Raw genomic sequence first — 19,081 nt, forward strand, 5'->3', positions numbered from 1 at the left:
GCTAGGCTTGACGAAGAAAGACAGGAAGAGAGCAGATCACATCAGGTCAGTCACAAAGGTCAGTGACATTTTAGAAAGGGTATTTACCCTAAAATGGCAGTGGGCAGGCCATGTTGCTCGGAGAACTATAGTAGGTGGACAAAGCTTGTGCTTGAGTGGTGTCCGAAAGATCATCTCAGACCAAGGGGAAGACCACCGGACAGATGGGATAAAGACATCCGGAAGATTACTGGGATCAATTGGCAGAACATCGCTCAAGACCATCCCAGATGGAGAGACCTCATGAAAACCTACCTTGCTTCGGACTTAAAGAGGCCACATCGTAAAAACGACTGAATATGGCTGATAGTGATAGTCGACCATATGTTGGGCGATAGCTGAAAATTTGTTGTATCTGACTGCATTGAAATGTTCTAAAAATCTAATGTTGAAGCTCCGGCCGGTTTGCCCCACACAAGAAATATTAGAGGATGTATTACATTTAATCCTGTAGACGCCTGATTTTGTGCACCTATTTATTTTATTAATATGTGATGTGTTATGTAAGATTTGTGTGTTGTTGTTGTTGTTGGTTTTAAAGGCTATTTTCATACCTTTTTTCTTTAAAACAAAACCTATTTTGTCTCTTTTTACATTTAACGAGGTAGTGACTATCACACACGTCATTACATACTGTGCCCCTCAAATCTGGTTAATATTTTATTCAAAAGGAATATCTTAATGTCTCAATATGCTAGTGCTTTATTTCATCAGCCAGGGCGGAAGTTTTACCATCTCCGTGTCACCGAGAGACGTGCTGCTTGGAACCGGATTTTCCGGACCGAGCAAACAAGGGAGCAGAGCTGGGAACTTTTTTTTGTGTCTTACAGTCAGCTGTGTACCACGTGACCAAGGGGGAGAAATTCCAATGCTGGCCGATCGATAATGTCAAGGCCGCTGCACGTCTAACTGTTCTCCAATAAAATTGTAACATCCGCTGGAGCGCAAGCTATCAACCAATCAGAAACGATTACGACGACACACCTTCGTCCCAAGATTATTAAATAGTGGTGTTTTCCGTGGGATTTCTCATTCTTCATTCTTTCTTTACTCTGGTCCTGACTGCTACATTTTGACGTCTTATTCTGCTTCTGGGGAAATTTACTCTGCAAACCTCCCTGGACTTTGAATATTCGGTAGTTCAGATTTATTACCAATTTGGTCTACAAATCTAGAAGATTACTGGAAAAGATACGTTTTTAACTTCAACCCAACTCATCGCGTGTGTATCCTGGACATATTTTAAGACTTATTTGTTAGTTTCAGCTTCTTTTACTGGAAAAACGGAAGAGGAAGACTACCAGGAGTTCGAGAAATTTTCAAGATACCAATACACCAGCAAGATGAAGGCCACTGCGATTTCGTGTTCGTCCTCGCAGCTGCTATGAATTTCTAAGCATGTAAGGCAACTTCAGGCATGGAAGGGGACGGAGTTCGATGGTGGGTGACTTAACCCATATCCTTGCTCATCCGCCAAAATCCAGCTTCATCATTCGCATGAGTACCATGTTATAATTTTATTTTCTGTCAATCTCTGTACATTTATTGTAGACACAGTCCGTCCTCGTTCATTTGTAGTAATTTCATACAATATTTCAGTAGTTAGAAATTTCATTTCTTCTTTCCTTGGTGCAAGGTAGTTTGTGATTGTGAATGAATGTGTAGTGGACTCTATTAGATAGTCAGATTTGTGAGAATGTCTTCGAGATGTATTCTGACTGTCCCAATTCAGCATAGGAGTGTATAAAAATTTAACTGACCTCTCCGATAATAATGATTTGAATTATTAATTAATTTGAAATTTATTTCAAGTCATATGGGACAGAATATCGACACATTTCACTACGTTAGGATTTTCCTTGATGATTTTGCGATCTTTTGTTGGACTTAAAATATGTTAGAGTCATCTGTAATTTTATCGTATTTTAGCCTATGTGGATGTGACCACGCACGGTTGATAATAATAATAATAATAATAATAATAATAATAATAATAATAATATAAATAATAATAATAATAATTTGAATTCATTACGGTTTAAAATATGGAATAAGGCCATGAGTATATATATTTTTTGGGCTTGTATGACGTTAATGTTTGCTCATATTAGGTAAATGTGAGCCTGGAACACGGCTGTATCTTGACGGATCATTTATTACATTTACTGTACTATTGTTGTAATTTTGGACTTGGAAATGGATCGATTATTAGATGTTATATTTTATAAATCCATTAATTGAGTCTAATGGGAAGAGAATATGTCGCTGAACATAATTTCTTCAAGTGGAGCACGTATTAATCGAGAGCCATAATGTTAGGAAAATAATAATAGTGGCGTAACTCATGGACCGTAGACGCGATAAGCTATTGTTGACCTGCATTATGGGCATTTTTGTAAGATAACTTTTCCGATGATTTCTATCTCTAACATTCTCTTGAACATCGTTGTGAACTCAGTTTCATTATTGAAGTGATAATCCTGATACTATCACATCCAATCTATCGCAATGGTATTTCTTAGCCGATACCGTCATCAGAAAATTTTCCTTGCCTTAGACTAAAAATAAAAAATAAAAATCAAGGACTAGGATTCGTTATAAATATTTGTTAATATTACCGTGTACCCTAGTGTGAGTGTGGAATGTATGATTCGTCAATATTTTGTGATTGTGATATTTTTCATGACGATTATTTGATGTGATCTCTTGTCCACTGTGCGCGTGTTTTGACTGATTTTGTGTCAATTTGTGATGATCATATTTTATTCGATTGTGAACCTTTGGTGAATTTTATTGCAAAATAAGGTAGATTGGGGTCTTATGCTTTAAGCAAAAATGATTAAGCAAGGGCCATGTGCATGGATTGAAGTCACAGACTGATTATTGTGTACCTTAATAAGCTATAAGTTTTGGTAAATGAAGGTTACGTTGTAAATGATGCTGCGCGAGTTTATGCAAATTATTGAAAAAATTTTGAAGCAATAATTATAGAAATATTTCAGTCTATTATGTTATAGTTTGAAAAGGGGAATTTGAAGAGAATTTCACCAGGAGAATATTTTTATTTAAAAATTTTCCATTAGAGAGAGAGGAAATGATAATTCAGTTATGATTAATAAATGAGTCACAGAAGTAATTATTTAATTTAAAATTAATTTAATTTGAAGTTGAGAAAGGTATTCTCAGAAATTACGCTGATTATTTTACCAAATCAAATGCAGGCTAATTTTGGTCTGTATACTTACAGAATCATATTTTGGGGCAGAATTCCCTACTTAATTGAGAAACCGGCTGAGAAGAAATATTTTAAAATCCGAAGATTTAGTCAAAAATTAATTTGTTTGTGGAGAGTGCTTAGTTTAATAAATGTTAAAACCCATTTTTAGTGTTCTTTTCATTTGTCGCTAGTCCTTAAGCTATCCCTGCCCTTAAAAATGTTTGCACTGCCAGAAAACGAACAGTCTGCGTCTGAGTCTGAGTCTCTTGCTCTCCGGCTGAGTAGCCCGGTAAGAAGGGGGCAATACTAAACAAACACAGTCATCCATTGGGTTGTGGAATTTTGTCTATATGCATATTTTGCTGTAGAAGCCATATATTCAAGCAATTAGAAAACTGAGAACACAATATAGGCCTCGCCATTCCCCAACAACACAGAATATACAACAGTAAGCACATAAAAACATTGAAAATTCAATCGATCAATTGATCGATAATAGACGCTTCTGTTTGCTATAGGCTACCCATACAGCTATTGATACCATTGGTTACTTCACATTTGAGATCGCACTTGGTTTTGTTAATGTTTATTCAGTTTTCTTCACAATTTCTTTCTGGCATAAAAGATATGCCCAAGATTAATCTTATAAAAATTGAAAAATGTGCTTCTGTTAACGGATAAATATGGTATGTCCATTTTATCTGGCAGAAGAACGAATTTCCAGATTTTTACTGAATTCCCTGATGTTTCCTGGTTTTCCTGCCATTTATCACATTTCCTGATAATTCCCAGTTTCAAGTTTTCCACAAGGGTGGACATCCTGTTAAACCTATATTTGCATGGTGAGTCCACAGTCTTGTTATTTTGGTTGAGGAAGTGAAAAAAGGTTCACACCTGTGTGTTGCCATGTACGTCTTTATAGCTGATGTGATAGCCTCCGCTTGTCCTATTAGTCAAATGGGGACGCTCGTGCTTGAATTTGGCTACAGCTTCACTGTTGAAATTGACTATTGAGGGATGTGTGGTGAAGAATCTATAATGAAAGGACGGTAGAAGGATTTTTAAGATGATAGAAAAAAGGGTTAAATTTGATGAAAAACACTGTGTATACATTTACTTACCTCCTCAAACTTTGGGGTGTGAACTAGTTTCCTTTGCAGCATCAGAACGAATGCTTCTTGTGTTGTATTTCTGTGGTATTGAGGGAAGGGAGTGTGGCGGAGGAGAGGAGATGGGCGGAGCATTGAGCTTATGCACTGTTGGCTGTAGGCTGAACATATACAATGATAATGGCACAAACTTCTTCGGAGCAGCTAAAGAAATCAAAGACTTTCTGCTAAAAAAACCCTCAGAAAACCAACTATTCACAGAACTGCAGGCATGGGACTGACTTGGCATTTCATCCCTCCTGCAGCACCACATTTTGGTGGAATCTTGGATGCAGCTGTCAAGAGTCTGATATATCACCTCAGAAGAGTGACTGATTCTTATCACATCACCAACTAAGAATGGAACACTCTTATAACACATCCTCTCACCAATATTTTTAGATGTGTCCTAATTGTGTAAATTTTCCTTCGTGAACTTACAAGTTTTCTCATTTTTATAACACATGTTCCTCTATATAACACTATGACTAGAGTAATCAGGAAACTGATTTTTCTCTTAGGCAGGAGATCACGGCTGATGATAACCATGCAATGGGCCAAACATGTCCCCTTAAATTAGTACGACAAGATGTAAATCTGAACTTTAAGAACCCAATGTGTATTGAATACGTGGATTTCAATAAACTTTTGTAAAGTTGTTGAATTAATGTAGATTTATAACATATAATTAACTGAGGTTGTCGTAAACAACCCACGGAGTGAAATTAAAGTCCACTGTTCATATCGGAGATGAACCCTGTACACAAATGTTAGAATAATATTGTGTAGGAAAGTATCAAATCATATAAAGACCATAAATCCCATCATGGATAAAGAAGGCCACCTTCTTGTCGGAGGAAGACTGCACAATACCGCAATACTAGTGGAGTGGAAACATTAGAAATTCTGTATCATCTCACAAATATAATTATGATGGCAGAACACCTTCAACTACATCATCCTGGCACTCAACTTCCTGAGAGACAAGTTTAGGACACATCAGCAAGGGGGATGGGAAGCCACACTCATACACGTTTCAAGTGTTCTAAGTTGAATGCAGATAACTCAGAACAATTAATGCGAAATACACAAATGGTGCTTGTGACCCCGATATACCCATTCATTTAAAACTAGCATAGACTATGCTGGCCCAAATCTAGTAACAAATCATGTGAAATTGTACAAGACCAGACTGCCTAGCTACCAAGGCTGTCTAAAAATAGACATGTTAGACTTTATCGACTTAGTTCTCATAGTGGTCAACCCCTGAACACTCACAGCAATAACGGGACAAACTTCTTCAGAGCAGCCACAGAAATCATGGCCTTTCTGCAAAACTACCCTCAGAAAACCAACTTTTCATACAACTGCAGGTATGGGACTGACATGGCATTTCATCCATTCTGCCGCATCACACTTTGGTGGAATCTGGGAAGCAGCTGTCAAGAGTCTGATATATCAGCTGAGATGATTGATGGATTCTTATCACTTCACCAACAAAGAATGGAACATTATTACAACACAAACATCCTCTCACTAAAGCTAAATGATGACCCTTTTGACACTTCTTACCTAACTACATCCCATTTCCTTATAGGAGAGCCAATTACTACACTCTCTGATCATGATTGTACTTCCTCTCTCATCACAACCCTGCCCACATGGCTATATTTTCAGCTGCTAACCCAGAACTCCTGGAAGAGATGCTGAAATGAATATCTCAATAAATGGGCAATGAAATACCCCCTAGCAACACAGTCATACTGAAAAAGTGGACAATGACTGATCAAATGTGTACCCTGGTAATGACGAATTCATTCATGTAACGAATGTCCATGTGAGTAACGGTGAACTTACAAGGCCTATTCACAATCACTATCCCTCATGAAGAATGAAACAGAAAGGCAAGACAACTCTTGAATGGCTTATTTATTCATTGCATGTTTAAGTAACATTATAAGTCACATTGGACTAGTAACACCACAGACCACATTAGGATATTGCCACGATATTGCTAAAATGTGTGTAGTATATAAGCAAACGTTCACAGTAAACAAGCATATCACCTGTATCAGCAAATTACTGTATTATCTAGAAATCAATAATTAACATTATCAGTATTTAATATAACCAATAAGATAACAAAGGTGTTTCATTTGGAAGCAACTAGTAAAATATCTTGTAACAGTAACAAAACAATGTATCTTATAACTAGTGTTCAAAACTATTTATGAATTCAAAAATAATATTAGGAATGATACCAGCTCCCAAGGGATATAAAGTATAGGTCTTTGGAATAATCCTAACTGCCGCACAATTCATAACGCAAAATCGTGGAACAACTTGAAGGAAAAGTAAAAATTAGGTAAGTCACCAGTCAATCTCATAAAAAATTATATTCTCTGTAGGACTATCAATCATGTGCACTGAAATGAAGGATCAAACCCTGGTATTTTTGAGCCACTTTCTAACCATTTCCACCATTACGCGACGATAGCTTATCAAATTATGTACATTACCTCAAGAGAGTTTTCCTGCGATGACCCTGGCTCTGTTAACTCCGATTTAACTTCTTCTTTCACAACTATCACTTCTGATACATGTTCAAAATTTTCCTGTGGAAAATAGATATATTAGGTATGCTCACAACACACATCTACAAATATAGTCACAAACAAATGAGCATGTTAATACATTCATTTCCAGTATTACAGTTACTTTCAGAATTTCACTAAAGTTTAAGGAAGATTTCTACCATCAGAAGAAGGTTATAACCAAAGACTGTACTGAGAATGGTGTTACTATTCTTGCTCACTCCTTATGTCAGAGAAAGGACGAGACTGAGAACAAAATATAAAATCCGAAACATTTTCTAGCCATATCAGAAGATATACTACCAGGGATGAAATTGAGGCTATCTCACACAGAATTTGGAAGGAAGCAGCCATATGCTTAAACACTAAATTGTATGACCTGTTTTCATATGTACAATCATATCAATTCAATCTTAAAAGTTCTTTGAAGCAATTAGAAGTGTTACAACTGTTCTGAATAATTTTTTGTTCTCAGCATAGAGTTTGTTTACAGACAGATTAAAATAACTTGAAATAATGGAATCACATTCTCTACTCTGGTTTTGCTCAGATCACATGGGCTACATAAGGCATTAAGAGTTCTGTTTCAAACAGCATATTTCAATGCTTCCAAGTGTAAAATAAACATAATCATGAAAGAAGCAGGTTTATCACAGTCATATACCAGCAAAAGATGTGACGTGGCCCAAAGTCAAAGCAACTAGAAATGAAATATTTTACTACTGCAAGCATGTTATCTAATGTTCTGTAAAGAACTGTGGGGATGATCACTGTCCGTGGAGAGTCAGCAGTGTTGGAGTGTACATCTGCAGTTTCAGAATATATTTTAAGATCTACTAAGAGACATTTAAATTTCTCACTTGGATTCATAAAACTTTGTCAGGACTAAACGGGGGAGAGACTGAGATCAAAGGCTTATGTTCTAATATAAGTTAACTTAGTAATAAAAGTGAATTAAAGTATCAAGTTCTAGAATATACCAACTTGAACCATTCAACATAGAAGAGAACAGTAGCTGAACTACGGAATGGATGAAAAGAATACACAAAAAGGACAGGGAAATAATGACAAAGAGGAAAGAAAAAATTCTGTTTAATGTGCCTTAAGTCCTTATAGTGTCAGAGCCCACTATGAAGGGGCATATTACAGAAATTATTTGCAGAAATCGTGCATATTAGAGCCCTTAGATATGGTTCTATATATAACATAGAATCTGATCTGTATTTGAGGAATAAAATAAGCTAATCACTATTCTACCTCTCTAAATGAATTCAATGTCTGAGCAAAATAATTATTTTGAGAGAACGTACATTCAGAATTTGAGCTTTTTTATCCCTCGTATGCCATAGGCAAATCTGCTCTTTTCTTAACACACATAATATCTTTCAGTACACTGTGGATGTGAGAGTAACACAGAATAATCACACCTGTGCTGACATTTTGTTTAGCAGACTGGTGTATCCAGTCTCAAAAACACTAACGAAAGTTTTGTGACTTAAATTCCTCTATGCTAATTATGGTAGGAGTAATAATTTTTAACATTTGGTGCTAATGGTGGTGCAGTAGTGTTGGAGGATGTTGTTGTTTGAGTCATCAGTCCATAGACTGGTTTGATGCAGCCCTCTACGCCACCCTATCCTGTGCTAACCTTTTCATTTCTATGTATCTATTGCATCCTACATCTGCTCTAATCTGCTTGTCATACCCATACCTTGCTGTACAACTTCCATTCTTACCACCTACAATTTGAACATGTCCTGGGTGTCTTAAGATATGTCCTATCATTCTGTCTCTTCTTCTTGTCAAATTTAGCTAAATCAATCTCCTCTCACCCATACGATTTATTATCTCTTCATTTGTAATTCAATCTATCCATCTCACCTTCAGCATTCTTCTGTAACACCACATTTCAAAAGCTTCTATCCTCTTTCTCTCTGAGCTAGTTATCGTCCATGTTCCACTTCCAACAATGCCACGCTCGACATGAAAGACATCAGTTTTTTAAAAAAACACAATGGGCCAACAGTCATCTATTGTAATCAGAGGGGGAAAATAGAAGATGTGCAACCCGTAAACCAAAGTCATTTTGATACTGACAGTAAAAATCCAACCCCAACCTTAATTCCCTAAGAGATGGCAGCTTTGTGTAGCACTTTGTGGTGTATTTGCAGACAAAGAAACAAAACAGAGTCGTACTACGCATAGATGCTCATTCAGCAATTGGTGACTCCTGGTGTTAATACTGAAGAAGCACATAGAAAATTATGCCCCTGCCAAACTTATTCAGCTATTAAGGGTTAATTTCTGATCTGTATGAAGTTATCTGGAATGAGACTTACAAGTGATGCAGTTGTTGTTCCTTCAAGCCAGGCTGGTTCCTCTTTGATCTTTACTTCCAGCTCCATTTTGCACTGCAACTGAAGTAGTTAGAAGGCATTGGGATCGTTGAATTCTTCCAATGACCTTACACTGAAACACAAGCCAGAAAAATATATTACATTATTGCTATCATTGCTAATTAAATTATTTGTCAACAGACTAAGCAACAAGCTTGTAATTATACATGACTGCCAATTTTATGATCATACCAAAAAGAATCAGAATTCAACATGACTATTGATATTGTGAACATACCTATATGTCATCAGGTTCTCTACGACTGATACTACGATCATAGGTAAGGACCTCCAGTTTTACACGACTTCTAAAACAGTGATCACTTCCATAGGAAATATACGTTAACATGGGAGTTGATATCAAGATCACTGTCAAGGGACTCCTGGTTTTACATGACACCTTATATCATATTAATAGCTATATAACACAGTTTTATATGGAACTGAAACCGCAACAAGATCACCTTTCTTGTTAAATATCCAACGTCCATCGCTTGTGAATGAAATGCACAAAACTTCTTGAAAATTCAAAGACTATTCCATTAGCATATCACACCAATCACCTGGGTCCATATCTTGGCATCTTCCTACCATTTTCATCCTTTACAATTATCTTCAAAACCAACTGAACAAGTTCACAGTTTTTTGAGATTTTTTCTATCATAATTTTCCTTCCAAGGATCAAATTCTCTCAAACCATTCTCCTCTTATCAAGCTGATTCACTATCATTTTATTTGAGACATATTCTATCAATCTGATATTCAAGAACTTTTGATAACATGGCCTTTAAAAGGCTTCAGCTCTGTTTTTCGAGGCTCTATTTATTATCTATGTTTCACTTCCATATGGTGTCATACTCCATACTCAGTGTAAACATAATTTTTTAATTTTCAATCCGTTGAACCTAAAGACCATGATGGAGAACAGATGGGAATTTAAGCTGGGCTCAGTGATGATATTTATCAATATTGAGATGGCATATGTTAGTGTTTCATGGCAAGTGGTCTCGGGAGAGGTGAAGAACCAATTAAAAAAGGCCGTGAACTAAAAGTGAGTATGTAGTATGAATACTACAATAGGAAAAACAAACCGGTTCAAATTAGAAACAGGACTTCAAAAAGGATGTGTTTTATCTCCTCCAATCTTCATTAAAGTCATGGATGAAATCCACAAAAGTATACAACAAAAAATGGGAACCTAGAAGGTAAAGGCCTTTCTCTTTGCATATGACACAATAATATGTGGAGAAGATGAAATGGAAGCACAAGAAGAAGATACTGTATGGGATCAGGATAAGAAGGATGGAATGAAAATAAGAGTGGAAAAGTGTATGATAGTAGTTGTGATGAGAAGTAATAGAGAAGAAAGTGGGAATATTGAAGTAAATGGAAGACCATTAGAAGTTGTGGAAAGCTTCAAGTATTTAAGGAGAATAATTGCAGAAGATGAGAAACTAAAGAACTTGGAAAGAGAATTGGACAAGCCAATGAGTTTTACTAATGTTTGAGATGTATAGTTGGTAAATGGAATGTCCCAATGGAATGCAAGGAAATTTTGCACCCAATGTACTACACACCCATTTTAACTTGTGCATCAGGCACATGAACAACAAGAAAACATGACGAAAGCAGAATGCAAGAGGCCAAGATGAAATTCCCTACAGAAATAATAGGGTGGGCATGAAGGGATAAAGTCAGAAGCATAGAAATCAGGGAGAGAATTGGATTTCCTGAACTGAAAGGCAAGGTACAGATCTGTAAGCTGATATGGTATGGACACATGATGAGAATGGAAGAGAACAGAGTTCCAAAGGAAGTATTTACAGTGAAAGTCATAGGAGAAAGACATTGGGGAATGCCCAGAAAGGGGTGAATGGATATGATAAAGAGAGTACAGAGAAGAGCGCTGTAAAAGTAGAAAAATATCCAAGGAACGAAGGTAGTGGTGGAGAGAGAAAAACTGGCGAGGTTCTTGATTTACATTTCAACCCAGAAGACTGCAAATGGAAAATGAAGAAAGTTATGTTGAAATGAAGACAAAAATTTATACAATACTGCTATCAGCTCATTTCATTGAACAATGCCACCAACCTTTACTTCAGTGTCCTTTCTTTACTTTTGTGTGCATGTCATGTCTAATGACACAACTGAGTGGTATTTACCAGATCACCACTTGAAGGGAGTTCCATGTCGAACAATTGGTTTAAATGTTAAGCAGTTTTTATTGTTTCGCAGGTGGTACAAAAATTGTCTATCTTGAATACCTTGAGTAGTGCCCCAGAGAATTCATTTCACCCAATAGCAGTGTTCATTAGTCACTTTGTGATAATTTACTGTAAATGTAAACATACTGCACTAACAATGAATATTACAACTTCTCCTACAGGTAATACAAGCTTCGTTCCTGTGGCTAATTTTGTTGATTCTTACACATTGCCAGGAAACAAATTTCTATGCAAACACATATCTATTCAGGAAACTATGCTCAATTGTATTTTGTATATTTCAATGTAGGGGTCAATACTGAAGTGTGCCATGTTTAATTGTTCTGGTCATCACAGGTTATTCTGTTAATATGTTACTGGTTTTACTTTCAAGCATGCAACTTTTACAGTTACCACAGCCAGAATTTATTCCTGAAGATTGCTCTTCCATTCCTGCTAGCAGTTTAATGTTTCACTTACAACTCCAAGGGAAAGGGATAAGGTTAGGTACACAGTGGCATTAATTAAGGTTAATAAATGATAAAATGGGGAAACCACAGAAATGTTTTTCAGGGCTGCAGATCCTAGGATTTGACCCCCTGTAAACTCACCGCCACTCACTTCTGAAAATCTTTTACACACCAATAAATCAGAGAGACAGCCTACTGTTACCTAAATTATCACAAGTAAATACCGGAAATAGCTGCTGTGGGGCATTGATGTGATACAGAAGAATCTCCATAACAACACTGATATAACAAGATACAGATAACCTAAATGGAAACCTCTCATGAATTTGAACCCTACTACCATATGTTGCATCATACAGTGTAAAGAACAACTCAACATTCACAGCATCACTGTAAAATTGCACACAGAGGTAAATAATCTTCATCTGCATTGCTCTTCAGAAAAAATCCTCATTCCACTAAATTTAGATATATGATATATTGCTACTACACACAACTTGCAGACACTTGCAACGCAAAGGCTGGGAGTTTTCTAAAAAGCAAGCTAGTTATATGAGTATTCATTTTTAATGCTTATTTAAAAATAAAATTTAAGAAAATTAATAACATTAAATATTAAAAATATGTAGAATGCTGAATCTGGGAGAGATTAGTTTTAACTTCTAATATTCTCTGTTGAGATCTATACATTTAGCAAAAGTAAATTATTGAAATTGAACATTACCGACAATATGTTAGAGTTTGTGGACGCTGTGTAAAAAGATCACAATTCCAACAATGATGGAAATCCGTAACTCACTTAACGGAATAAGCTATAGAATTGGCTAATACGTGCCTTATATAACGACATATCAGCCAGTTCGACACAAAACCGGATATTTGTTGTTGTTGGTGATGCTTTTGGGCTTTTATCGAAAATATTTCGCCCAGTCTATAATCCCTTTGGCCCGCCCCACCCCTTCAGGGTGGGGAATGAAAGCATTGAAAAAAAAATAAAAAATCCCTTACTTGCTAAATAACACTGATACAACTGAACACTTCAATCCATGAAAAGCTATTTTTGTGTTTTGAAAGGGACACACACCACTGTAATCCACTATATCACTCTGTAATTCCTTACTTGCTGAATAACACAGGTACAACTGAACACTTCAATCCATAAAAAACCGCTTCTTTGAAATAGACACACTCGACTGTATTCCACTATATCACTCTCACTGAATACTCCACAAATATGATGAATCACCCCAATGGAACCAGAAGTATATGAATACGTTCTGCCATGCACTACATAGAATTTATAACACAATATTTGCTTCATCCAAAAACGTATTTATAACTCTGATGATCTCTACAGAAGGATTACATAGCAAACAAGAAACACTGGTTGGAAAAACCTGCTTGAGTCGCATGAGACTACTAATAAATTTCCTACGCGGACTGACATATAGAGGATTCTGAAAAAGTAGATGATTCGCATCTCCATTACTTGTACCGCACGAGCAGTTTGAATCCTGCGTTAAATGGAACCGAAATTTATATTGGGGTGTAAGGGCATGATTAAAACGCAACCTAATGATGTTAGTAATATGTCTTCTGGAATATAATCCTCCCATAAACCATGGTTTTACCGGTATAGATGTTTGTAGATGATAATAAAAGGTTCCTTTGACTTGTGCAGTCTGTCTCCATTCAACTTGCCGTTCATTACGCGCTGATTGTCTACTGTAATTACAACTGCATAATCGGACGAAGGAACGATATTATTAATATTTGGAACAGGGAGGCGAGAAGCTTATTTTGCAAGGAAATCCGCTTGTTCATTACCCAAAATACCCACATGTCCGGGTAACCAGACTAATGTTATATAAATACCGGAATTATCAAGCATATACCGAGAAGACTTTTAACATTATATACATACCAGTTATAAGATAGCGCATAGCAGATCAGGGATTGCAACGCGCTCAGCGCATCCGTATATATCGTAACTCGCTTACAGTCATGCCGCTGAACAAAGAGTAAAGCTTGTTGAATAGCGAATAATTCCGCAGTAAAAATCGAACAACCACTAGGTAAACCATATTGTTTCTTGACATTTATTGAAGGTATACAGAAAGCGGCTCCAACTCCAGTGGTATTCTTGGCCCCATCTGTATATATGTCCATGCTTGGAGAGATACAGGAAAGTTTCAACCTTTTAGCGGGCAAATGATCAGGCTCCTGTGCACGAATGACGTCAGTATAGCTACTGCGGGTAGGCCAGATTATCTGGGGCCTGTAATGGGGAACAGAATACGGTAAAGTATAGGGCATTTGAAGTTACACTTTGCAGGCATGATATAGAGCAGGCAGTCTTCGCAAACCTTGACGCCGTATGGAATTATACTCATAGAGTAGCTGCAATTTCGGAATTAAAGGATGCCTCGTCAGAGAAAATTGTTTAAGTAAATATTGCATAGCAAGCATTTTTCTACGCACATGTAAGGGAGGTTCGCAAGATTCCATCAAAAGTGCATTTGTAGCCGTTAATTTCAGAGCTCCTATACATGTGTGTAGTGCTTGATATTGACATGTATTAAGAGTATTCAAATTCGTACTCGCTGCTAAGTCAAAGATATGTGCTCCATAGTCCACGATCGATCTTATAGTGGACTTGTACAATAATATTGCCACACACGGGTCCGCTCCCCAGTGTCTACGGGTGACAGCTTTTATTATCTGTATATACTGTTCACTTTTCGAACGTAAGTAGAGAAAATGCTGCTTCCATGTAAGCATATGATCTATAAATAATCCTAGAGCATTCCACAAAGTTGTGCTAGAAACTTGACGAGTAAGGGAAGATATAAACTCTCGCCAAGCTAAACGACGTTTTGTGTGCAAAACCTTTCTAGTGTGTGCTATATGATGCTTGAGCCGGAAATTATTTTCAGGTGGGGAGTGTTGCCTATATTGGTGGAATAAACGCTTACGAGTTTATATCAGTAAATCGCATTCCTCGTCCCACCATTTAACTTTCGGAGGGCGCCTATATTTGGAGTGGGGGTTGCTATTATGGGGTGATGGAGATTAATATAATCTTTTAGAATCTGAAGTAACGATTCATAAGAGAAAAAGTTGTCAGGTATTCGTCGCAAATTATCCTCAAGATATGTGGTATATAATTGCGGTTTAAATCTCCGTAACGAACGAACAGCGTTATTGTCAAATAGATGCGCAGGTGCGGAAATAGGTCGACCTACACCATATGAAATAACAATGGGAAAATGATCACTTGAGTGTCACCTAAAGTGTGCCATGTGGTGATAGACAACATACTTCGCTTACATAAAGTTAGATCCACTGCGCTGAGGGGAGCGGAAGGCACAGTAAGACGGGTAGGGGAACCGTCATTCAAAATTGCAAGGGAATGCTTGTTTACTGCATTCAGGAAATATTTACCTTGAGGTGTGTCCATACTTCCTCCCCACACCGTATGGTGAATATTATAGTCCCCAAAAATAAAAAATAAATATGGCTCTATGGCAAATTGCTGAAAAAAAATGATCCCATTGCCTTTCAGTAATGAAAACGTCAGGTGGACAATAAATATTCACAAGCAGGATATGCTTATAATATTTTCCTATAACATACGTAGAGGATATTGCCTGAAGATTCGAATTAAGTCTATATGTCAGGGAAGAGTGAACCAAAAAGGCTACTCCTCCATATCCTGGTCCGTCGTTACGAATAACATTATAATTAGGATACGCAATGCGATACAGAGGGTCAAACTAAGTTTCTTGTATTGCTAAAAAATGCGGTACGGTTTCCTGAATCAATTTAAAGTGCCCATGACGTTTATTCATGAGACTCCTAGAGTTCCATTGCGTGATTCTGATCATCGAACTGTATAAAATTGTAAACCTTGTCCCTTAACTGATATATATTATGAGCAATTGCTGGGTTATCATCCAATAATTGCACCAATTGTTTGATAGATTGGTAAATGCCACTTTGTAGGTGGCCTGTTTGTCTTTGAAACTAAGAAATCGGTTGCGTCATAGAGGCGCTGCTAGTGGAGGCAGACACGTCTGTGGAAGTCGGGATCCTCTGGCTAGGACTATTAGAAAAAGATGCCACTCGTGAAGTATCCATCTCCATACAAGGGGCAGCTCTAATCAAATTATAATAACCATCCCGATCATATCCCGGGGCGGGCACAGGTCGAGGTGACTGCAAAATTACTTGCGTAAACTTTCCCTTTCGTGGATTCTCCGGTGTAGGAGTCGGCGCCTCCCTGGTTAATGGGGGAAAATTTTGTGAATTTTCATCAGTATTGTATTCAACAGGCTGGACTTCCTTCACAGCGTCCTTGAACGATACATTATTAGTGCTCATGATCTTTTTAATACGTACTTGCTGCTGGTGTGCTGGGCATTCAGGTGCCCCGGTTAAATGGGTTCACTGACAATGAACGCATTGAAGGAATGTTTCTGTACAATTCGCCGTGCTGTGGTGCAAGGCGCAACGCCCACACCTTGGACTTGTCGCCCTACAATGTTTATCCACGTGTCCATATCTTTGGCATTTTTTACAAATGATAGGGGCTAAAACATATTGTTCAACTTCTAAATGTACCTGATACAGTGACACATACTGAGGAAGTTTCTGTACCCTAAAGACAAATTTAATAGATCCCGTTGGGACATACTGGTTTCCCTCTTGGCTAACAATCCTACGATTCAAACGTTGAACTGATTTTATAGTTGCCGTAGACTTTAAATGCTGTAATATAGTGGCATCAGTTAGGGTTTTTCTACTCCCCTTATAACACCTACGCGTAATACATTGGAGCTGGGTATGTACGCCCTGAGTTTAAGCTCAGCTAATAAGGGATGCTTCAGGAATGAATTCGCTTGGACGGCATATACAAATTCAAGCTGTACTCTGTTTCTACCCTTTCGCGCCTCAGATTTGATTCCCGGTATATTATGCTAATAAAAAGTTCTACCCAAGGTCATGGGATGCATATAACCAACATTTTTTGATGCGGTTGACTCCACGAAAATAATAAATGGGCCATAATGTGTACTAGGGTAAAATTCCAGTAGCTCAGACTTCGGATCCTGCTCACCAAGTTCTTTATCCGCACACATATCTTGCCTATTAGCATTATTCACTTCTGTAAATTGCTCCATTTGAAATGTTTCTTCACGCTCGACTATTAACTTTGAGGGGTCAGGAGCCTCCTCACCCCCACTGCTCGCCGCCATAGCCAACGACTTACACTCACTATCACACTTCAAGGACGTCCACAGTACCTCGTCACAGCGATTATCCACTCGACCACACTCTATCACTGCTAAGAGGGAACTGACTGGACATTTGAATGTTTTTTAATCGCTTAAAATTAACTCTTGAAGAACAAATATGATTTGTAACAGTCAGTAGAACAGGCTGAATTTAGGAAAGGATGTATTACTAGTGACAACTACACAGTATGCGACACTTCTTCTTCTACTTGAAATGTGAATGGGCTTGTTATATTACCCAGTTCCAATACTTGTAATAAATCACACTGTAACACTCATGTACACCAAAATACACAATTGCGGGGAGAGTTGTAGTTGAACTTATCCGTATATCTACAATTGTAGTACGCGACACTTACTGATAAGAGCACTGGCGGCACTGGCGGCACTGGGTGCAATGTCCCGCTATGTCTGGCTCAAAGAGGAAGTATAAGAGAGTAGGAACCTCTCCGGGTGAAAGAAAGAATACGAAAGCAGGTCCGTAACTCTTAACGTATGTGGACAGCCATGGAAGGCGGGATCAACTGACTGAACTTTACGATCCAATTCTTCGTACACTAACGGAAATAAAATCGTACGTTTTCTAATACATATATACATGCATTATCATTACAGTCCGTCATGCCTTTCAGCGTTCACTCTGCAAGCCTCTGTGAATTTACCAAAACGCCACGTTGCGACAATCCTCTATTTGCAACTAGTGCCGTGGCCTCATTTAGTTCTATACCTCTTATCTTTAAATCGCTAGAAACTGAATCAAACCATTGCATTCTTGGTCTCCCTCTACTCCTCTTACCCTCCAAAATAGAAACTATTATTCTCATAGGTAACCTATCCTCCTCCATTCGTCGCACATGTCCCCACCACCGAAGACGGTTTGCGCGTACAGCTTCATCCATCGAGTTCATTCATAACTTAGCCATCATCTGCTTGTTCCGAGTACTCTTCTGCCATTGTTCCCACCTGTTTTTAAAAGAAATAATTCTCGCTACTTTCATGTCTGTTACTTCTAACTTAGGAATAATATATCCTGAGTCCACCCAGCTTTCGTTCTCGTAAAGCAAAGATGGTCTGGAAACACACCGATGTAAATACAGTTTCGTCCTGGAGCTGACTTCCTCCATACAGAACATTGTTGATCGCAACTGCCAGCTCACTGCATTGGCTTTACTACACCTTGATTCAATATAATTTACTATATTACCATCCTGGGGGGGAACACACAACAAAAATACTTAAAATTATCTACCTGTTCCATGTTTGTATCAGCAATCTGACATTCAATTCTGTTGACTTTCTTACCTACAGACATCAATTTAGTCTTGGAGAGGCTAATTGTCATTCCATACTCATTAAACCTATTTTCAAGTTCCAAGATATTAGACTGCAGGCTTTCGGCACAATCTGCCATTAAGACGAAGTCGTCAGCAGAGGCAAGACTGCTAACTAAATTTCCACCCGCCTGAATCACTCCTTGCCAATTTATACCTCTCAGCAGATGATCCACTTAAACTGCGAAGAGCAAAGGTGAAAGATTACAGCCTTGTCTAACCCCTGTAAGTATCCTGAACAAAGAATTGGTTCTACCATCAATTCTCAATGGAGTGCAATTTTCATCATGAATACGTTTGATTGATTTTAATAGTCTACCCTTAATTTCATCCCCCTCCCCCTTTTCTAGTATGGTGAACATCATTTCCCTCGGTACCCTGTCAT

The 19,081-nt window shown here is 37.7% G+C and overlaps 1 protein-coding gene across 2 annotated transcripts in view; it reads right to left on the reverse strand.

Annotated features, from left to right (window-relative positions):
* Window positions 1-9,792, reverse strand: part of LOC136882012 (zinc finger protein 84-like) — a 121,280-nt gene extending 111,488 nt beyond the window's left edge. For both annotated transcript variants that reach the window (XM_067154502.2, XM_067154501.2), the window contains exons 1-2: window positions 9,338-9,792; window positions 6,924-7,019 (exon numbers count right to left, since the gene is read on the reverse strand). In XM_067154502.2, the coding sequence (XP_067010603.2) occupies window positions 6,924-7,019; window positions 9,338-9,403 (162 nt within the window). In that variant the 5' untranslated portion in view covers window positions 9,404-9,792. The remainder of the gene's footprint in view (window positions 1-6,923; window positions 7,020-9,337) is intronic.
* Window positions 9,793-19,081: the final 9,289 nt, after the last annotated feature.

Source organism: Anabrus simplex, chromosome 10 (genome assembly GCF_040414725.1).
Source record: "Anabrus simplex isolate iqAnaSimp1 chromosome 10, ASM4041472v1, whole genome shotgun sequence".
Taxonomy (NCBI): domain Eukaryota; kingdom Metazoa; phylum Arthropoda; class Insecta; order Orthoptera; family Tettigoniidae; genus Anabrus; species Anabrus simplex.